Source organism: Ursus arctos, unplaced genomic scaffold, assembly GCF_023065955.2.
Source record: "Ursus arctos isolate Adak ecotype North America unplaced genomic scaffold, UrsArc2.0 scaffold_16, whole genome shotgun sequence".
Lineage (NCBI taxonomy): Eukaryota > Metazoa > Chordata > Mammalia > Carnivora > Ursidae > Ursus > Ursus arctos.
In genome coordinates this window covers 11,818,799-11,841,417 of record NW_026622830.1, presented here as the reverse complement: position 1 = coordinate 11,841,417, position 22,619 = coordinate 11,818,799, and the positions used below count along the sequence as shown (strand labels likewise).

The 22,619-nt window shown below is 49.4% G+C and overlaps 1 protein-coding gene and 1 long non-coding RNA gene across 4 annotated transcripts in view; one reads left to right on the top strand and one right to left on the bottom strand.

Moving 5' to 3' along the window:
• Positions 1-5,651, top strand: LOC123001292 (uncharacterized). Its single transcript, XR_006410030.3, has 3 exons — positions 1-210; positions 723-937; positions 5,531-5,651. It is a non-coding gene; the product is annotated as an uncharacterized LOC123001292 (long non-coding RNA).
• Positions 934-22,619, bottom strand: part of KCNB1 (potassium voltage-gated channel subfamily B member 1) — a 107,603-nt gene continuing 85,917 nt past the window's right edge. Inside the window, exons 3-5 of one of the 3 annotated variants that reach the window (XR_008959343.1) lie at positions 8,821-16,289; positions 8,177-8,262; positions 934-2,278 (exon numbers count right to left, since the gene is read on the bottom strand). Coding sequence is in view for 1 of the 3 variants with exons in the window: in XM_026503704.4 (XP_026359489.1) it covers positions 14,280-16,289 (2,010 nt within the window). In the remaining 2 variants the exon portion in view is untranslated. Of the gene's footprint in view, positions 2,279-5,644; positions 16,290-22,619 lie in introns of those variants that run through there. The other 2 variants (XR_008959342.1, XM_026503704.4) reach the window with 2 other exon arrangements.

The following is a 22,619-nucleotide window of genomic DNA, read 5'->3' as shown; positions in this document are numbered from 1 at the left end:
GTGATTCTCATGTCCTCCTTTGGGCCATCCCCTTCCACAGGGAATAGGGCTGACCTGTGTGGCCTAGAGGATATTGCAGAAGTGGCAGTGTGCGTGACTTCCAAGTCTGGATAATAAAAACACATTGCGACAGTGGAGTATTATTCAGCCTTAAAAAGGAAGGGAATTCTGACACAGGAGACAACATGGAAGAACTTTGGGGACATGACGGTGAGCAAAATAAGTCAGCCACACAAAAAACCCCAATGCTGTATGATTCTACTTATAGGAGGTGCCTAGAGGAGTCAAACTCATTGAGACAGAAAGTACAATGATGGTTGCCAGGGGCTGGGGGAGGGAGAGTGGGGAGTTATTGTCTAATGGGTTTAGAGTTTCAGTTTTGCAAGATGAAAAAGTTCCGGGGATGGATGGTGGTGAGTATAATTAATGCTACTGAACTGTGCACTTAAAAATGGTTGGGAGGGCGACTGCCTGGCTCAGTCGGAGGAACATGGGGCTCTTGATCTCAGGGTCATGAGTTCGAGCCCCATGTTGGGTGCAGAGATCACTTAAAAATAAAGTCTTTTAAAAAAAATGGCTGGGGATGGTAAAATTTACATGATGTGTGTTTTGTCAATATAAAACAACTGGGGGGAAACACATTGTAGCTTCTGTTGGATCGTTCACTCTGGGGAAACCTCAGTGGTATGGGAGGACACTCAAGGAACCCTATGGACACACAGAGGCGGTGAAGAACTGAGGCTTCCTGCCAGTCTCTCTGCATCAACCTGCCAACCATGTGAGGGCGCCATCTTGGAAGTCAGCCCTCCGGCCCTGTCAAGCCTTCAGATGAAGGTCGTCCTGGACGACATCTTCACTGCAATCTCACCAGAGAGTACGTTCCACAGCCATGCAGCTAAGCCACTCCCAAATTCCTGAGCCACAGAAACTGTGTGAGGTAATAAATATTTATTGTTATTTTGAGCCACGAAGTGCTGGGATAATTTGTTACTTAGCAATAGATAACTGACATATTTCCTCATCTGTAAAATAAGGATGATCATTTCACGGGGTTGTTGGTGAAGATAATTTTATGATGATCCCCGTGATGATAATTTCATAGGTTGTATTTCATAGGGTTGTTAAGAATTAATTAACAAATCGCGTAGAGGGCTTGGAACAGGACCCGACGTGCAGTAAACGCTCAGTAAGTGTTAACTAGTATGATTTCGTGTTCTCTGTGATTTCTGGCATCGGTAGGAGCTCGGCTAGACGATAGATCTCCATTAAGGAATGGATGTAGGCCACACGTTCCAGTGGCAATAAAAATGATAGTAACAGAGCTACCATTATTGAGCGCTTACTGTATGCCAAGCTTTGGGCTAAGCAATTTACGTCTTTTCCTCCAAGCCCTCCAGCAGCCCCTTGAAGGGGAGGCTATTAGTTTCCCATCTTACAGAATAGAAAACCAAGGTCCAGAGAGGGAAAAGGACTGGCCCTAGGTCACACAGCAAAGCAGGGCTGTAGTCAGAATGTGAACTCAGATGCTTCAGACCCCAAGTGTTCTCTTTGGCGCCACTAGACTGACGAACCCCGCCCCCCGCAAAGCCCATCTCTCTCCTCCAGCCAGTTCCTGGTTATTAGCGCAGGAGGGAATTTGCCAGCACATCTGACAGCGGGCCCTTTGTTCCTGCATCTCCCTTTTGAGAGCGTCAGACTCCCTTCCGCTTGGGAGACCAGAGAGCGGGTTCCCTTAGAAATTTTTCTTTTTCTGATTGCAGTGTCCTCTCCCAAACTCTGTCCTTCCAGATGCAGGATTGGGAATAAGAAGAACACACACATCCAGAAAAAGCACAAAACGACCCGGCCAGCCTTCACCCCCCCGTAGTGTCTCCTCTGGGGCAGTTTATTTAGCCCTGGACCTTTGCAGCCTGGCCCCTCCAGCCACGCCGCCAGCTGGCTCCTCACAAAAGCTCTCCTAATATTTGCTCTGGGGACATGTGGCCATCAGGAGGGGCATGTCCCCAGACAGGCGATGAGCTCAGGACATGGGCATCACCACACCTGCTCCTGTCCCCGAGGAGGGGGGGAAACAGTTGGGCAACTCCTGACAACACAGCCTTTTTGGAGCCTGTGTGTGTACTTGTGCGTGGGCAGGAGGGCAGATGGGGCCTGCAGAGAGGGACAAGGGTGTTTGCACCTGCAATGTGGTAGTGGCTGTGCTGGGCCTGCTCTCTCCCATGTCATTGCTTCTCGGCTATTTCTGAATTGCAGGAAGAAGTGCGTTTTGCATCATGACCTGTAACACACACAATTGAAATGGAAATTGCATGAATCTGTACTCACATTATGAGCAATGCATTCTATTCTATTCTATTCTACTCTAGCCAAATTGTTCTTTCATTTAAAAGGTCCTAGTCATGGGGCACCTGGGTGGCACAGCGGTTAAGCGTCTGCCTTCGGCTCAGGGCGTGATCCCGGCGTTATGGGATCGAGCCCCACATCAGGCTCCTCCGCTATGAGCCTGCTTCTTCCTCTCCCACTCCCCCTGCTTGTGTTCCCTCTCTCGCTGGCTGTCTCTATCTCTGTCGAATAAATAAATAAAATCTTAAAAATAAAAATAAAAAATAAAAGATCCTAGTCATGACCCATGAAATAAATTGGGAAGTCCTGTAACACAGGTTTGTAATCTGGGTCTGTGAACTCGCATGAGACAAAACTCCTTATCCTTATTTTCACTGACCTCCAGCTGACCGGTAACACTTCCATCAGTCGCTAACACAGGCAACCCATCATCACAGTACTCGCAGTACTTGTGACATTGTCACTCATACTGATCATAGCTTATTTTGTATTCCAGTAGTGTTGTTGCAGATACCTTAAAACAGCATTTATGCTCTTTCCTCCCTCAACGTTTTGGTCATTACTGGACCCACTGCGAGATCTTGTTAGTAAAGCAGCACGTGTGTTACCATATCACGTAGTTAAAATACTGTGATAACTGCATTTCAGTAGAACGGGTTTCTCTTGTAAACCTGTGTATCTTATTTCACGCACTTTAAATCATTTCTCTGAGAAGGTGTCCACGGGGTTCATCAGACTGCCCGGGGTCTAGGGCATACAAAGTGTGAGAACCCTGGCACGGGTGGGACCCAGCTCACAGTTTATGAAATGCTGCAAACTTCAGGCGAGCAGTGCCCTGGGGTCTTTAACCCACATGTGCCCCCTGAGCCAGCACTGAAAACACGCCGATGGCCGATGTTTGTGTAACACTTACCTGTGCTCGCCTTATCCAAGGCACCTTGTATGGATCATTTGGTTTAATCTTTACACCAGCCTTGTGAAGGTGGGTGCTATTTTTTGCCCCATCTTTCTCTCTCTCTACCCAATTTCATTTTTCTTTTTCTCACCCGAGTGTCGTATGTTTTAATCTGTTAATTGGCAGCCTTCCTCTCGAGGACGTGTTACTCTTTTCACATTTCTTGTAAGACAGGTCAACTGGCAACAAATTCCTTCCATTTTTGTCTGAGAAAGTCATTGTTTCTCGCACACTCTTGTGGGGTAATCGTGCAGGGTATAGAATTCTAGGCTGGTGGGTTTTTCTTTCATTCAACACTTGCAATCTTTCATTCCACTCTCTTTCTGCTTGCATGGTTTCTGAGAAGTCAGATGTAATTCTTATCTTTGGTCCTTTATAAGCGAGGTGGTTTTTTTCCTCTGGATTCTTTCAGGATTTTTTTCTTATCTTTGATTTTCTCTAGTTTGAAAATGACATGCCTGGTGGAGTTATTTTGGGGAAATTTATGCTTCTTGGTGCTTCCTGGATCTGTGGTTTGGTCTGATATTAAGTTTTGGAAATTCTCAGTCATTATCATTTCAAATATTTTTTCATTCCTTTCTCTCTTCTCTTTCTGGTATTCCCTTTATGCAGATGTCACACGTTTTATAGTTGTCCCACGGTCCTTGGATCTTCTGTTTCTTTCAGTCTTTGTTCTGTTTGCTTTTAAGTTTTTGAATTTATGCTCTGCTGAAAGGAGGAATTTATGATCTATTGGAAGGAGGTAAACAATAAAATGTAGTGTGTCAGAGATGGTGTTATGGAGAACAATAAAGCAGAAGGGGATAGATCGTAAGAGGTATGTGTGTGTGGGCAGGGGAGGTTGCCTTTATAACCAGGATTGTCAGATAAAGGGAATGCTGAGAAGGTGACACTTGAAGGTGGTGAGGGAATGAGCCATGTGGCTAGTCTGGAAAAGATGTTCCAGGTATAGGGGACAGCCAGTGCAAAGGCCCTGGGGTGGAAGTGTGCTTGGTGTACTGGAAAATTGAATGCTGGCCAATGTGTCTGAAGGGGAGTGAGGGAAGGGAAGAGTAAAAAGACAGGAGATCCAGGAGGATTGAGGGGTCGGGGAGGGGGGCTGGAAGGGGGTAGCATCATTAGGTGAGTCCACTTCAGGCATGTTTGAGAAACAGCAAGGAGGCCAGTGACGATGGAGCCAAGCACCCACGGGGGAGAGCAGGGGGAAGTGAAATCAAAGAGACAAGTGGGGCCAGGGATGTATGGCCTTGCAGACAGCGCCAAGGACTTTGGATTTTATTCAAAATGTGATGAGAAGTCTTTTGGACCGTTTTGACAATGAAGTGACATGATCAGACTGACAGTTTGACAGGATCCCTCTGGCCACTGTGCTGAGACGAGCTTGAACAAGATCAAGGGTGGAAGCAGGGAGCCCGTTGCAGTCATGAGGCAGTAGACGATGACGGCGTGGCCCCGAGCTGCGGCGGTGCAGGGCCGAGCAGCGCAGATCCCAGATCTATTTTGGGGACAGAGCCCACAGGAACCGCTGACAGCCCATTCATTTCAGCACTGTTTGTTATCACAAAGTTTGGAAGCAACCTTAATGCTCAGCTGTAGACTAGCAATTACTGTGTACAACAGAACACAACACAGGCTCCCGAGAGGGTGAGGAAGCGCTCCGCGCATTAATACGGAAATACGGCATGATTTTCAAGATGTATGAAATGACGTCATCTCCGGAGCCGGGTTTATGGTATATTACTATTTGTGTGGGTTAAATAAATAAAAGCAACAAAGCAAAACACACAGACGGACAGATACACACATGGTCCTTGGATATTCTGTTCTGGGGTTTTGGGTTTTTTTTTTTTTTTTTCAGTCTTTATTCTCTTTGCTTTCCAGTTTTTGAATTTCTGTTCTCTTGGAGGCAGGAATTTACATTCTGTTGAAGGGAGGTCAACAATAAACAAAATACGCAAATAAACTACAGTGTATCAGAGGGGGTGTTATGGAGAACAATATCGCGGAGAAGGGGAGTGGATCGCCAAAGTTGTGAGTGTGACTCTCGTACGCACCATAAGACATTTTGATGAGAGAGAGGTAGTGAGGCCAAGAATGCCCAGGTACAGTTGACATGAGAGCCAAATAACCAGAGTTTGGACTTTGGTCCGTGAACACAGCACGGGGTGCGTTACCACTGCTTGCATATTGGGGTGACAAGCCCATTACATTTTCGGATCCTCTCTCTTTCAGGTGAAGAAAAGCAGCCAGTGTTGCCCCTCCAGGTCCCCGATTCAGCCTCTCCTGCAGATCTTCACATCCCCATCTCCCTGTGCCCTCCAGAAAATAATACAAACTCCACCAAGCTCGTTTTCTCCATACCTCTTTATTGAACTGTGCATACTTCATTAAAGGACCATTTGCTTAGAAATTCTTAAACGTTTGGACATATTTTACAAGACAGGACAGCAGCTGGAGGTCACAATTTCATCTCATCACATGCATAAAAAGACACAGGTTTTTTTGTTGTTTGGTTTCTGTGTGTGTGTGTGTGTGCGCGCGCGCACGTGCACACACACACACACACTGCTCATTTTCACTTTTACAGGAAGGACTAGAGACATCAACTGACCAGAGATGAACAGGACCCACAAATGCGACCCCGAGAAAAGAGTGGCTAAGGACATTGGTCATTTATGGCTAATGTGATTGGCTTGGCCCCCATCATGGGGGGGGGGTGATCAGAATGGCTTTGCTGGCAGAAAAGCCTCAACCTCACACCATGGTTCCTGGGAGAGACAGAGGGTCTTCGAGCTAATGGAATTGGGGCACATGCTACCTTGGGGTGCACTGGGGCTCAGAAAAAAGGAAGACCCATTGGCTCTCAAAGTTGGAGGGCAGATTGGCCCTCTTTTCCAGCTGGAATTCCATGGCTCAGGGAATGCAATCCAGTTTCCAGATGTCAGCTCCCAAATTCCTGCCCCCAGCAAATCCCTTCTTTGTGAGCTAAACTAGAATATGAGGCTGAAAATGCAGGATAGGAGAGTAGGAAGGAGCCTGGGGCTGCCCTGTGGGGCCCCCGGAAGTGTTGCTCTGAGAAGACTGTGGCCTTTAGGGCAGACAAGTATCAAGTTTGGACATCATCTTGGCCCCCAGTTGAGTCAAAGACCAAATGGCATTAGTGGGGCTTCCAGGCTTTAATGGGAGGGACTCCCCATTTCTCCTTCCTTCCCAGTTAGCAATATCTCAAGTCAGGCAAGAGTCAATCATTTACACATTCACTCACTCAAAAGAACACAGGTTGGGTGTGCACTATGTGCCACAGGCATACACTGGGGGATAACCCAGAGCTCCTGGCACATAAAATGGTGTTCCCAGCCCTTGGCCTTGGACTGAAGCCGGGATAGTTCTGGAGAGCAAACAGGTCGGCTGCCCCCAGCCCAGCAGCTGCCGATCTTCCTCTTTCCCACCCATTAGACACATGGAGCTTCGATGTCAAACCTATCTAAGGGAGAGCCCAAAACCCTAGTGAAGACCAGGGCGCCACAAGCCAAAGCCATGGGGGAAGTCTGAATCTCTTGGGCATCTTCTCCTGTGCTTCCCTCCTTGTCTTCCAGACCTGGATTAGCTCAGGGAGGCAAGAAGCGTGGGATGATCCATGCAGGACCCTCGAGAGCATCTTAATGAGACAGAATTGGGAGTTTCCTTCATTTTCCAGAACTGTCATGCCATTGTAGCCACTGACTTGAGATATTTCTGCAGGACAGAGCCTCGAAGGGGGAATCTTGGGAACTGGATTTTTGTTTCATTGTGTTTTGGGGGGAAAGTAGCTGCTCAGTCTATCCATGCAATCCTATCGTCCTGCCTCACTTTCTGATAAAACCACCTACAACTGCCTGGACTTGGGGTTGCCCTGAGGATGAAGCCCCACCTCCTCCAAACCCACCACATGCAATTAGGGGGAGGGGGATTTTAAAACCTCTTGTGTCAAGTGTTCTCCTTGGAGAATGCAGTATCCAGACCCACTCGGGAAGAGGCTACGGATGTGGGAGACTGGGCAGCCGAAGCCCTGTTTGGCTGCAAAATTGGGTTACAGCTGCCTCTCTCTTTCGGTCCTTCTGGACTTACTTCATTGGGTGGGGATTTTCAAATGTCTTGAATGGGATTTTTCTGTTTTATTTGCCAGAAGGGGGGAAAAAAGCCCTTTTGGAATGGTGCCATTTGCTATTGCCTGGGCAGTTCGACGGCTGGCTAGTGGATAAAAGATAATTGCATCTCTTGTACAGAAAGCCTCAGGCCTATGAGAGCACAGGGTCTGGGCAGACGAGCTGAAGCACCATGAGATGGCCAGCCAGAGAGGCAACTGTTCCGTGGCTGGTCTGGGGAGGGTAGCATAAGCCTCATCCCACCCAGTGTGGTTCCTGTTAGGGCACTGGGAATGGGTTAGATGAGTGATCGGCAGGGTCATTAAATTTGCCCGAGATAGGAAGCAGAGTTTGGGAAAGCAGGGTTTCCTGCTGCCACTTCCCTCCCTGGCACCCCTCGCGGAAAACTCCAGCCCCTTGAATTTGGATTCCCGCTAACTGTGCTCCCTGCTTTTGCCTCAAAGCCTTGAGCCTGTGCCCAGATGTCCAAACCACATACGCACCTCCCTGGGGGAGGAGGAGGCAGATTTCCCTGGTTGTTCAGTCCAGTGGCCATGCAATGTGCGGATCCCTCTGCAACACCCATTTCGTGCATCATCTAGCCTCTTTTTAAGCAGCTCCTTCCCCCAACATGGCACCGAATTTCCTGGTGAGGCAGCCCTGCCCATGAGAATCACTTCCTTAATTTGAGCTGAAAATTGACCACTTTGTTCCTCCCACTGAAAGCAAGAGAGGCTTTCAGAGACTCACTTACAATGGTCCTGCAGGTATGTGGTTTCTTCTTCAGAAGAACTTCCCCCTTCTCCATCCTGGCCAGCCTTTAGAAGATCTCTTCAGGATCTTTGCAGAGAGGAATGGAGAGTTAGAGTTGGAGGGGAAAAAAGACGAGGGACCTCCGGATTCACCAGAGCCCCTTCCGAATCCATTTCTTTAAGTCGGCATTTGGGGATGTTCAGGAGAAATTCCAGATTAAGACAAAACTAGGGGCAGTGGATAGAAACCCAACCTTCCCAATCTCTCTCCAGATGAAATCAGCCACAGGATAGAGTTATGTGCTTACCTGGGCATCAAACCTAGCAAACTACTGGGAGACAATTTTGTTTTGTTCTTGTGCAAAAGTTTTTAAAAATCTGGTCTGTTTTATTTGGCTCTGGTTCAAACCAGATTACCAGGAATATTGGGGGATGGGAAAACTCTGCTGAGGGGCACAGTCCAGAATAATACATTCGTCCTTGGATTGGTTTCCTCTTAGGGCTTATCCAAGGGGATGGTTCACCGCTCTGGCGGTCTGGATTCAGCTCAGAACTCTGATCTGGGCAGAGGCCAGAATTTCTCCTGAACCTGACAGTGAGGCATTGGGGTATGAACACCTAAAAATGAATGCAAGTCGGAGATCACCTGGCCTTTCTTCATCTTCCTGCATGAGTTGAAGAGTGGAGAATCACTTTCTGCTGAAGATCCTGCTTCGTGAGATGTCCTCTGCCCACCTGAGGCTGGAAGCTGCCTGGTGAAATTAATCAGGACAGTCCAGAAACTCCCCAGGGTCTGGATAAGTGTAAGCTGGAAAAACACCTTCGCCCTTGCCACGAGTCTCTGATGCCATGAAACCAGGCAGCTGGGAAGGGAAGGGGAGATGAGATGGCAGATTCTTGGGGACACGTCTTCTCAGGGTTTGGCTGCAAGCTTGTCTACTGTGTTTTTTTCTGGTGAGGATGTTGCAAAGGGATTAAAATGAGGAACCGGTAAGAAGTTGATGAGATCTGAGTCCCAGCACATTCTCTGAGGTTTGCAAGAACCTGAAGATGCTCTGGCCTTTGGATCCAATTGATGTTACAGGGGAACGGGTCACTGGACATGGCAACAGGCCAGCCAAGAGGGGCTTGTTCTGGACCTCAGTGGGAAATTGCTTGCGTGAGATTTGCGGTCCCCAGATCTCGGGGGCTGAGAAAATTCAGTCTCTTCAACATGCCAGCAGGGTGGGGGAGGAGGAGCTGAACGAGCCCACGTGCCATCCTGATTTTGAGGGCCATCCGTAGCCCTGCTTCCCCTTGGTCTCACTCCCGCATCCGTGCCCTGGAATCTTAAGAACAATACATAGGAGAAACACACAGACAGAACGAGGAAAGTAACGGTGTCCACAGACTCTAGGCCAAGTGTTCGGAAATGCCTGCACAAGGAAGTCAGAGCCCGAAGTCTTTCCCCACCCCCCGAAAGTCAGGTCCAAAAGGAAGAAAGAGAGGCTGAGGGGCAATGGGAGGAAATGAAAAAGACCAGAAAAGATCAGCTAGGATAATGACCAACCGTAAAACTCCTACGATGTTATTCTATATTACAAAAGAAGCGATGAGACCGAATGGCCCTATTACAAATTTGCTAACAACACACATAGACCTATATTCTTTTGATCTGAACAGAAAAATAGACTCCTCTCAGATACGTGGATATCCTACGATGCAGCCCTGCATCAGATACTTCTAGAGCCAGAAACGTGGCAACAGAAAATGCAGAGGTAATTTTTATTTGGGGGCATAGCCAGGCTGGTTTGGGTCACCAACCCCCCCCCCCCCCACCAGCTGAGTGAAAGCATTTGCATGCTGTCATATAAGCAGTGAGAAACCAGCAACGGGTACACTTGACCTCAGGGCTGGAGGCTCTCCCCTGTCCTGTGGGGGGGCTGCAGAGGTGACCCCCTCTTCCTCCTGCCACTGGAAAAGCCCTCTCCCAAAGGATCATGCCCTAGAGGCATTTCACATCAATCTCATTGGATTCAAAATCACCTGGCTGGAGGCTGAAGCCCAGGCTTATGTTACTTGGGATTAGTTGGCAAAGAAATAAGGAAAGGTTGGCGGGGGAGGGGGGGGATAAAGAGAGAGAGAGAGAGAGAGAGACCTGGCTTTAGTGAACCCTTGCCCGTGGTGAAGTTTCCATTTCCCCTTGTCCATGGACGAGACACTCCAGCCGTGACTTGGAGCGAGACAGAAATGTACAATAGTTACAAACATCACTACATCACAGTTTTACAGAATACTGTTGTTGCTGTTGTTGTTGTTTTCTCCTCGGAAGAGCGGGTCTTATTAGGAGAAAGGGCAGGGGTGAAGCTACAGTCACCAGGACGTGGTGGAGGAGAGCTGGGAATCAGTTTGGCAAAGTTTGTCCTCACCAGCACTGCTCGGGGGCAAGCTGGGAGAGTGGGAAGGGATGGCCTCCTCAGGATTTTGCTGTTTCCCCAGTCTTCTTCCTTCTTGATCCCCAGTGCTTTTAGAGAAAGGGACTTCACGAAGACACATGTTCTGTCCTCTTTTCTTTCTTTCCCCATTAAGTGTGCTTAAGATAAAATTTCCTAAAGAAGGCACCGAGAAATCTACTGCCCCGAAGTCCTGTTGTTTTTCTTTACCCAAAGATAAAAAAAGGTGAAAAAGCCGACTCCTCCAGAGCTCGCCCACCTCTCTCCGCGGGTCGCAGACTGCCCCCCGATCACACGGGGACCTGGTCCCTAGCCCTTACTGATAATGGTGGAAGTTGGAAGCCAAGGTCCGCTGGGTTCTCGACGAGTTTCCCCGAATTCACCAAAGGGACCAGGCATTCACCTGCTCCAGCCCCTAGTTTGGTTTCTTTGGGTTGACTTGGGTTTCCCATTTTCATTGGTTCAGGAATGGGTGGGACACGGATCACCGAGTTAAAATGGTATTCACCTTCAAACCATGCTTTCCTTTCCTCTCTGAGGACCTGTCTGTCAAGGTCAGCTTCTCAGTGGAGACTCTTAGGTAGATTTCCCAGTGCATGTACACAGGTACAGGTGGGGGTGGACACGTATTCAAAATCGGGGAATGTTCCTTTTTGGCAGGTGGGGCCTGGGAAAACTTCCAATACTCTATTTCGAGCCGGGCACAGGATAAAAGCTATATCCCCACAATACACACACAAGTAAAAGAAAAAACCAAAACAGAATGCAATACTTTCTAAGCATAGTATATGCTGAGTTTCCATTATTCTGTTTCTATAAGAACTCTATAGGACTCTGGCTAGTAAGCCTGAAAAGGTAAGTTCTTAATGATACTTCTGAATTCGTCCTTCAAAAGTGACTCAATAAAATGCTACTTTAAGGTCAGACGAACTACACGGGGAAGGGAGGGCCAGGTCCTGTGTGACCACACAAGGCAGAAAGGGCCTTTGGTTACAAGGAGAGTTGCACCAATTGGTTATTAAAGAAAGAAGGAAAGAAAGAAAGAAGTCATATCGAATCTGTATACTTCTCATCTGCTTCAACCAACAAATGAAATGCCTTGATTTGAAGAAGGGGTGGTAAGTTCCTTCTCGCTATATATGGCTATATTTAAACATGTTCACTTTCCTGATATGTAAAATAGACTCTATTATTATTGTTATTAATTTTTACAGATAGCATCAGCTCTAAAAATATCTGAATTGGAAATCACAACTATTTACTTTTATCAAAAAGCATGTGTTTGTTTTCCCTGAATTTTCACGTTTGTGCTGACGGCCGACGGAAATGGTGATAAAAACAAGGAAGAGACACGTGAGCTGACATGGCCCGGGGACGACTGTCCGGCGGCCGCTCCTCAGGAGGCCCCCAGCCCTCACTGTGCGCCCCGCAAAGCGCTCGGGCCGCTGCGGACTCCTCTGGCGTGCCGCCAGCACAGGATGACCTCACACTTTCCCTGCCCCTTGGCCGTTGCTGCCATGGTGCTCTGAAGGTACCTCGGAGCGTCAAGATACTTCGGCATTGTTTTGTTAGGTAACACGGCAAAGCACAGGACTGCACCCTCTTGGAGGGATCCACAGTCCTCGGAGACGCTGAGAGGCAGTATGAACCAGGTACGGATCGGCAGAGAACAGGTGTGTGTAAGGGCGGTGGAATGACTCCATGTCATCACACCTGTGACAGGTGGTCCAACCTCACGCCACCGCACGGAGGGCAGGCGGAACGACTCCATGATATTTGTGAACTGACAGATGGATCGTGCCGTTATACTAACAGGCAGACCAGTAACACCTTGTATGAAGGACAGGCGAACCGTGCCGTGTTTGTTCCATCAGGAAGACGTACGCCTGTCACTGGATTGTGGGTTGGCAGACCTACACTACTGTACTTGGGACATCATCCATCAACGCTGTATTAAGAGAACGACATCGGTCCATCGTACTAAAGACAGGCAGATCAACGACATGTCATCTTTACGGACAGATAGGCCAACAGCATGGCATCATGCTCACCAGTGGCTCGACCCAATGTTTCTGAACCGTGGAGTGGCCAACACCACCATCCTGTTGGACCCAACTCAGGCAGGCCAACGCCAGGTCGTCAAACTAGGACAGGAAGACCGACACCAAGAAATACACCAGAACCGCTCACAGTGCACACAAATGGTTATTGCTTTTGTCTGTACTGGCTGCATTGATGGCTGCAGGAAGAAGAGCTGAGTTTCAGTACAGACAGTGACACTGAAAACACACCAACAGCTGGTTGACAAGAAAGAGAACAGAGTAAACACCCAATGCCCACCGTCTACTGTATTCTTCGGAGATGTGCATGCTTCCGGTACACGTGACTCTGTAGGAGGCCCCCCTCAAGGGCTCAAGTACCCTTCCTTGCAAGGGGGCTAACGGGAAGCGTCAGAGGGGCAGGGGCAGACTTTGACATGGCAGACAGCAAGGCCAGCACAGTGTCCCCCACCGTGGCCGGACACAGGCACGTACCAACAACCCACCTATAGTCCCAAAACGTGGCCCACGGGAAATAGTGCTTGTTTTAAAGTGCAAGATGTTGACACTGTCCCTGGTAGAACCTATTTTTGAAAAACATAAAGTGCTTTTTATTTTAACTTTTTTTTTTTAAACTTGAATACCACAGGAAACAAAAAAGAATTTCTATTATAGTAGATGCTTTCCCTGCTGCAGCAGGAAGTAGTCAAAAGTCTGAATTGGGCATTTCAATTGGGGATTTTTTTTTCCTTTCATGTTTGCAGGTAAAAAAAAAAATCAGATTTTATTCTGTTCTTCGGTAACATACAGTCTCTTTGAATAAGCTATTTCTTTTGCATATTTGACACTTGCATATCTTTTGAGTCTACACTAGTGATGTACAGAAAGTGTTTTCCTTCTAACGACCCTAAAGCAATGCTCACAGTTCATACTGTTGGCTGAGTGCCTGCCGTCTGAACCCTTCCCAGATTGCCAGGGGGCAATTAGAATCAAGTACAAGTGGTGCAACTCACCCTGATGATATCTCAAAATAAAATCTCAGCTACTACGGAACACTGAAGTCAATGAAGACATTTGAGTAAGGGTTTTGCGCTGGGATCGTGGCTGATGGCGTGGAAATTTCCCCATGACATGAGTATCCTCTGTAGCCTTCTAACAGTGGGATCCATCCAGGAGGTGATGGACAGGAGTTCCTAGAGGTGGCCAGGTAACACCCAAAACCACATTGGTCAACCCAGCCGCTCGTTCCGGCATCCTTCTCCAGCTGAAGCCAGGAGGCATGGAGATGCTGCCCCCCGAGGCTGTGATGGAGAGCCATGACAGACAAGTGGGGAGTAGGCGGCCTTGGTTAGGTCCAGCATATGGTAGTGGTGGCTGTGAGTTCTGCCCATGTCATCTCTCAAAGAGGGCAGTGGACTTGGTACAAGGAGACGCCATATCCTGTGGCTTGGCCGACTTTATTCTGTCGGACCTGTCATGGCTCTCAAGGCCCTACGGAGCCTCCCTGGAGTTTCGCTTCTGTCTGGGGGCTTTGCAGAGACTTTCTGAGTTCGTGCGGAAAAGCTCTGCGGCAGGGAAGCTGAACGGCACGCCTCTTAGGTCTTGCCACAAGTCTCTGTTGCAGGTGGGGTAGCTCAGATGCTCTGATCCCGTGTGCTTCCGTGCGCTCCTCCTCCCGGCAACACGCGGACGTCGGGGGAGATGTGGTTCTCGAGTTTGCACTTTTCCTGGCCACTGGGGCCTTTTCCAGTCAATGCTTCTGTTGAGTAAATACAGTTCTGCCTTAAGAACTTAGGGGAGGTGGGTAAGGGGGAGCTTTCAAAGTGGTTCTTCTCTGATCTTGTCCCGACGCTGAACTTGGGACTGGTGCTCGCATGGACGCTCTTGGGAGGGCTGGAATCTACACTGTAGAGCACCTGCCCCTCATCATCGGTGTCCGCGTCAATGTACTGGTGGACGCCTGCTTCGAAGTTGAATGCTATTGCTGTGTGTTTCTCAGGCGATCGGGGGGGCGTCCTAGCACTTGCTGTGGTGTAGATGGAGGACTCTGGACTCAGTACAGGCCTGTCCAAGAGTGTGGCACACTCCAGTCCAGCTACAGCAGCTGCAGCGCCCCCCCGGTTCCTAAGAGGGTCATGGTACATCCCCAGAACGGGGACAAGTGGACTGGGATCCCCCTCCATGAAGTTGACTTTAAGTGCTCGGAGCTTTAAGGGGTTGTTCGTCTTCAGAGAACTCTTGGGGCTCTCAATGAAGAAGGTAGAGCGATGGCTGGCATCAGGGGTGGGGTTGGCCTCCACAAATCTACCACCACTGGCACCCAGAGCTCCCCGCCAGCCCATCTCTGGGGCCATGGTGCCCCCAGTCTTGCTGGGAAGTGATGCCAAAGGGCTGTGGGAGAATCTGGTGGCTTCGGGGAAGTCTGTGGCACAGCTAATGAAGCTATCAATGCTCGACATGCTTCGCATGTCGATAACCCCTTCTGTACGCGTGGGCAGAGGGGCTACAGGGCTGGGGATACTCTCCATTTCAAGTTCTTCCTTTGGTTTGCTCTGTGTTGTTGACTCCTTGGTATTGAGGATGGGCTGAGATTGGGTCTTGGCCATCTTATTGTACATGTCTTCCAACTGCTGGACGTTCAGGTGCTGAGGACTAGAAGATGATCTGGCCTTCTCAGGGGATCCCTGCTCCTTGGTTTCAAAGGACTTACTTGAGCTAGTTTCAGACAGTGTCCTCTTTGTCCATTTCCATTTGTTGGGAGACAAGTGATTATCTTGCACTTTCTCCTTCTTGCCCATATTTTCTCCATTTTTCTCAACCACGATGTCCATCATCTCGATGCTCCGGGCAAAAGCATCTTTCATGTTCATGGATACGATGCTACCATTCCTCTTGGCTCTCTCCAGAGCCTCTCTCCGTTTGATTGCTTTCTCCTGCCTCTTCTGTTCCTTGTAGAACTCAGAGAAGTTATTGACAATGATGGGGATGGGAAGAGCAATCACCAGGACCCCTGCGATACAGCAGAGCCCCCCGACTATCTTGCCCAGGAGAGTCTTGGGGTAGATGTCTCCATACCCGACGGTCGTCATGGTGATGGTGGCCCACCAGAAAGAGGCTGGGATGCTTTTGAACTTGGTGTCATCCTCATCCTTCTCAGCAAAGAAGACAAGGCTGGAGAAAATCATGATGCCCATGGCGAGGAAGAGGATGAGCAAGCCCAGCTCATTGTAGCTCCTCCGCAGGGTGAAGCCCAAGGACTGGAGGCCCGTGGAGTGGCGTGCGAGCTTAAGGATGCGGAGGATACGCATGATGCGGAAGATCTGCACCACGCGGCGGACGTTCTGGAACTGTAGCACGCTCTTGTTGGATTCGGTGAGGAAGATGGTGACATAGTACGGCAAGATGGCCAACAAGTCAATGGCATTGAGCGGGCCCTTGAAGAACTTCCACTTCTTGGGTGAGGAGAGGAACCGCAGCAGGTACTCCATGGTGAACCACGCAATGCACACGGCCTCCACGTGGGCCAGCTGGGGGTTGTCTGTGGTCTGGCCGAACTCGTCAAGGCTCTGCAGCTCGGGCAGTGTGTTGAGTGACAGGGCAATGGTGGAGAGGACGATGAACATGATGGAAATTATGGCAAGGATCTGCAAGAAGAGTGGGATTTAGTTACCAACCACCAATAGGACATTCATCCCAACACCCTGCGTCTGCGGGATACGCCTCAACATGCGAGAGCATTTTCACATCTCACTAGTCACTTAAGGCCTGGGTGTTTGAGCTAGAAAGATCATTTATTCAAATCCATTTATTGTGCAGATGTACAAGCCAGAGCCCAGGGACTGCAATGGTTTAAAGTGAATTATTCCAGCCTGGGGTGTCGGCTCTGAGGACACAGGAGATCTGAAAGAGGGTGTAGGGGCGGCAATTTAGAGCTTGGGCTCTGGGGTCAGGCTGTTTTGGGTTTGCATCCCAGCTCTGCTGCTTCCTTACCTTGAGCCAGTTGTTTAAGCCTCATTTTCTTCATCTGCAAAATGGGATGGTGAGTAGCAGTGTCTACCTCCGAGAGCTGCTGCGAGGGGTAAATGCGTTAACAGGCACAAGGCGTTCAGGACAGCTTCCAGCAGCGCCCAGCCAGCTGTCCTCATGGGGGAGGTCTCTCAGCCCACACCCCCCGTCAGCCTAGCCCACCCAGCATCCAAGTGGTCTGGTTGGTCTTTGCTTCCCGCCCTGTCCCGAAACGGCCTGCTACATCCCTCAGCCAGTGCCCTTGCTGTCCAGGTGAGTATGACAGGCTTCCGTTTTCTGCAGTGAATCCCCACTCACCACACAGGGTTGTCAGCCTACATTTTTACTCTGACCCCTCTCTTTGGGCCTCTCCTGCCACAGGTTCCCAAACGTCCCACTTCTCTGGCCACACGTGGCTGTTGGTCCCTCCTGCATGGTTGTGTCTCTTTTTCTCTGTTCCATGAACTTCAATCCATCTTTTAAAACCCAGCCCGCGGGGCCCCTCCCTGCAGAGCTCATCCCTGGAGGGGCTGGCTGCTCCATCCTTCGGGCTCCCTCATCATTTTGTCATACCTTGGGTACTTTTAGACACATCCCATTACAGAAGTGTGTGTGTGTGTGTGTGTGTGTGTGTGTGTGTGTGTGTGTGTGTGTCACTGCCCAGAATCTTTTTTTTTTTTAAGATTTTATTTATTTATTCAACAGAGATAGAGACAGCCAGTGAGAGAGGGAACACAAGCAGGAGGAGTGGGAGAGGAAGAAGCAGGCTCATAGCAGAGGAGCCTGATGTGGGGCTCGATCCCATAACGCCAGGATCACGCCCTGAGCCGAAGGCAGACGCTTAACTGCTGTGCACCCAGGCGCCCCACTGCCCAGAATCTATGAGCTTTTGGGGAACAGGGATGGGTTCTGAGCCTTATCTCTGCACCGCTAGCACCTAGCCCAGGGCAGGGGCCCTCAAGTCCTTGTTTACTATTGCTCAAGTTCAGAGCGACAAGTGGAAGGGACAGGACCAGAATTCAGTCTTAAAATACTTGGCTACTTTTTACTGCTCATGTATTATGCGTGAGGCACTTTGCTAGGCACTGGGGACACCATTAGCGGCAAGAAAGCTCTGGTGTCTTTCTCAGCCAGCTCAGATGATGAGAGGGGGTGTCATGTGGTTCCCTGACTTCAGCTGCTCCACCAACTTCCCAGGTTTTTTTGTTTTGCTGTACTTGTATCCAACGTCTCCTGTGTCTTTTAAATACAAGCTTTTGAGCTTCAATTCTTGATGTGCACTCATTGAAAAAGTAAGATTCTGTAATCACTTTTTAAAAGGAAATATCCGATACATATACAGTAGATCAAATTTGTGTATATTTACAACCATAATCAAGTGAACGCCTGTGAACCCACGATCCAGGTGAAGAAACAGTATGTGACAGTAATGCCGACGTTTCCTGCGTGTCCTTCTCCACCCCGGGGGCAACCACCATTTCTTCTCATCCCTTTTCTTTTCTGGAGAGTTTTTAATACAGAGACCTATGTCCCTAACAAATCGCTATTTCGTCTCGCTCAGGACTGACATCCTATCGTATGTGTTCTTTTGCTGCTTGTACTACTCTTCCCTCGGTAGCAAAAGGACAACAACACACACTGCTCACCTTCTCTGTTCTGTTTCAGCCTCATCCTAAGAAACGACATTGGCAAAGATGCTGGTTTTGTGTGCTGTGGAAAGATGCGTTAAACCTTCATTGAAATAAACACGTGCTTATTGGAATGGAACTCTCTGGCAGCAGACTGTGGGAACTCCTGCTCTGAGTTAAGAGCGTGGTCGGGGCGCCTGGGTGGCACAGCGGTTGAGCGTCTGCCTTCGGCTCAGGGCGTGATCCCGGCGTTATGGGATCGAGCCCCACGTCAGGCTCCTCTGCTATGAGCCTGCTTCTTCCTCTCCCACTCCCCCTGCTTGTGTTCCCTCTCTCGCTGGCTGTCTCTGTCTCTGTCGAATAAATAAATAAAATCTTTAAAAAAAAAAAAAAAGAGCGTGGGCTCTAGAGGTAGAATCCAGTTCTGCCATTCACTGGCCGGATGGCCTTGGCATTGAAACGTTCCTTGCCTCAGTTTCCTTACTTGCGACATGTGGATATTCCAGTCATTCATAACTGGGGACAAACGCCCCAGAAATTTTTGGTTGTCACGACTTGGGGGCGGGACGCTCCTGGCAGCCAGTGGGTGGAGGTCAGGGATGCTGCTGAAAGTCCTGCCCTGCACAGGACAGCCCTGCAACGGAGAATGATCCGGCTCAAAATGTCAGTAGCAGCAAGGCTGAGAAACCCTGGAGTATACCGGTAGCCAGCCCCTCATGAATTATGGAGTGGGGGAAGAGGAGATTATCCACAGAGGGTTACCAGCACAGGCTAGACACAGAGTGGGTCTGATTTTCTGGGGCAGTGAGCTGGGGCCTTGGGCTGAGCCCTGCAGGTTGCTGCTCTAGGTGGGCACTGACCCCCTCCCCACCCCCCGCCCCTGCCAGGAGGAAGCCTACGGGAGAAGGAGCAGTTTCCTGGGGAGCCTGTTCCTTTAAGAGCTGGGAGGTCCCATCCCCCGCCCCAGGCTGGCAAGGGAAGCCTGCTCCAGTTTCTAACCTCCAGCCAACCCTAGGGAAGGCCCACATAATTGATGTTCTGCTGACAGATGCATGAATTATGCACCCAGCTCCTTTATGTACATATTATGTGCAGTCCTTAGGGCCTGTTGTTCTAAGGCAGGCACCACCTTTGTACCTGAGAATGTGCCCTGCCCTGCCCTCCTCTCAACCCAGGATGCCTAGAAAAGAAGAAAAGGGGGCAGAGGCCTCCCTGGCTCCTGGGGCAGGGCGGTCTGCTGCTCAGGGTCATGTCGGGAGGCTCAGGGCTCCTCAGGCCTCCTGCCCTGCAAGCAGGCACCGCTCTGCACCTGGTCCTGGTCCTGGCCCTGCTCCCGAGATCATCTTCTTTCCTAGGCCCACTGAAGCCTTTAGAATCAGGGCCATACTTCCTGGCTGGGGAACTTCCAAATGAGAGTTCAACCCTCTGTGCCTCGGTTTCCTTATCTGTAAGACTTGGAGCCAGGGGCAGTTGCTGGTGAAGGTGTCCAGTCAAGGCTGCAATGAGAGCTCACGAATTCATGAGGCCCTTGGATCAGCTCTTACTGCTGTTCTTACACTGCAGCCTTCTGCTTATTGATGAGCTGGTTTCGGATCTGGGTTTGAGTCCTGACACCATTATCCCCGGCTGTGTGGCTTTGGACAAATCGTCTCCCCTCTCTGAGCCTCCGTTTCTCCATTTTTATCTCTCGAATGCAGATGGAAGTAATTGAGCACTTGCCACGTAACAGCGACTTAATATCCGTGACGTTATTAAATTTTGATCAGGTAATTGATCATCACGCCCCCTCCCAGCCCCTGGAGTGGTTGCTGAGGTCTGCGGGCCCCAGTGCCTGCTAAGGCAGCAGATGTCCTGCAAACTGCCTGAAACCAAAGGAACAGTTTCAACCTGGTCTCTGGGATGGACCCCAGGGGTGGGGGAACCGGCCAGTACCCGGAGTCCTCCCAGCCCTTGTTCAAATCCCTGTCTGGGCCTCTGCATTTCCAGCTTTGCTTTCCTGGGATCTGAGCCCAATCGGGTTTGGGAAGGACTCCAGGAACCCGGGGAGCAAAGGCAAACGCCAGGATGAGGGACTTGGAGGCAGTCCTTAAATTCCCTCCCTGGGAGGAGATTCTGGATCCTGGAACCCACCTGTCTGCACCAAATGGGGCAGAAGCTTTGGTCGTCGGGGGAAAGAGAGCAGCAGGTGGGAGTCCCCAGAGTGGGATCCAGGGCTGCTGGAGCCAGGCCTCCCTCCTAATCGGTGGCTCTGGTGGTTGATCACGGGGATGCCCACCTTTGGCTCCAGCAGCTATAAATACAAACTGTTTATCATTTCCTCCACACACTCCCCTGCTCTTCCAGGAATGTGAACAAGGCACAGAATATCTGTGCATAAAAGGGCACGGGCTCCTGTCTGGAAAGATGGGGAGACACGAGCAGAGAAGGGAAGGGACTCATTCATCAGTACATAGTCCACTGGGGTCAAACCCGTCCAGGGACACCAGGAGCTCTAGCAAGCGGAGAGATGTTCAGGGCTTGGAAACTGCCTGTGTGTGTGTGTGTGTGTGTGTGTGTGTGTGTGAGAGAGAGAGAGAAACAAGTGTCATAAATTGTTTTTAAATTTTAATTTCAATTCCAGTAGAGTTAACCTACAGTGTTGTATTAGTTTCAGCATACGGTGTAGTAATTCAACAGTTCTATACGTTACTCGGTGCTCGTTGTGATAAGTGTACTTTGTTTGGAAATTGCTCTTCATGCACAAGCACGTTCACAGCAGCATTATCCATAAATAAAAAAGGGGAATCAACCCAAATGTCCATCAGCTGATGACTGGAGAAACTGGTATTTCCATAGAAGGGAATATGACTTGTCCATAAAAAGGGACGGAGGACAGACACACGCTACAACACGGATGAACCTTGAAACATGATGTGAAGAATCCAGACACGAAAGGCCACATCCTGTAGGATTCCATCTACACAAAGTGTCCAGATAAGGCAAACCCTTAGAGATAAAAAGCAGAAGAGCGGCTGCCAGGGTGGGAATATGGATTAGCAGTTGCTAATGGTTACGAGGGCTCTCACTGGGTTATGGAAGTGTTCTAAGGCTGATTGAGGGTGATGGTCGCACAACTTGGCAAATTTACTACAAAGTCCGTGAGCTGCACCCCGGAAATGGGTGAATTAGATGATACATAAAATAAGCCTTAATAAAGTTACACAATTTTTGCTTTCTATAGAGAGTATCCCATTGCTTTGAATCCTCACAACCATACTGATAGGTCATAGGAGAGAAGCAAAAATCCAGGCAAGCCATAGCCCTGCTGTGAACCCTACAACGGCTCCACAAGTTCACAGAAAAAGTTCTAATTCTTTGCATTGAGTTGGCATGTGTTCATTACCAAGTGCTATGCTAGTTGCTGGGGGTAGCATGGATAAGAACGACCATTTCTGTGGCCTCAAGGAGCTGGGAGAGAGAGGTGGACAAAATAACCCATAAACCCATAAAAGAGCAAGATGTTACTGAGAAAACATGCTAGTGAGAAAAACAAGCCAGTGGGACCGGTAGGGAAGCGGCGGGGGGAGGGGGTGTGTCCACACGACGTTGGGTAATCAAGGCAGACCTGTTTTAGGAGGTGCCCTGGTTGTTAAGACTTGAGGATGAGGAGTATGTCATTCAAAGATCTGAGCATTCCTGGCAGAAGACATAGCATGTGTAAAGGCCCTGAGGTGGGAATGAGTTTGGCTTAATCAAGCAACAGAAAGCAGCTCAGTGTAGGTGGGGCTGAGTAAGAGGGAGAGTTGGAAGGGATGAGGTTGGAACGGCAGGAGGAACTGATGAAGAATGATAGAGAGATTTGGAATTTTATATTAAGACTACCTTTCTGCTCTCTCTTCAGACTATTTCCTGAATTTCCCACTGCGTAGTCTATACTGAATCCTGGTAAAAACGCTTATAGTTCCCAAGCTGCACTGCCATGGTCACTCACATCTTGAGATCCTCACCATGCTGTTCCCTCTGCCTTCAGTGCCTTTCCTCCTCTACTTCTCCTGGCTGATTCCTACTGCCCCATCAGCCCCCAACTCAGGGGCCATTGCTCTAGTGAGCCTGCTCTGACCCCAGGTCTGGGTCTGGTGTGTCCATCCTCTGGACTCCCACAGCTCCTAAGCTTCTCACATCATAGCACTGATCTCGCTGAGCTGGAATTTTCTCCTCTGTGTCCTACAAAGGAGTGTCAGCTCGTTAGGATCCAGACTGAATCTGTCTTGGACTGCTGTGCCCTTAGCTCCTGAAAAAGTGCCTGGCACAGAGTAGGGGCTCCCTAACAGTTGATAAATGAATGAACAAGCAAATGAGTGA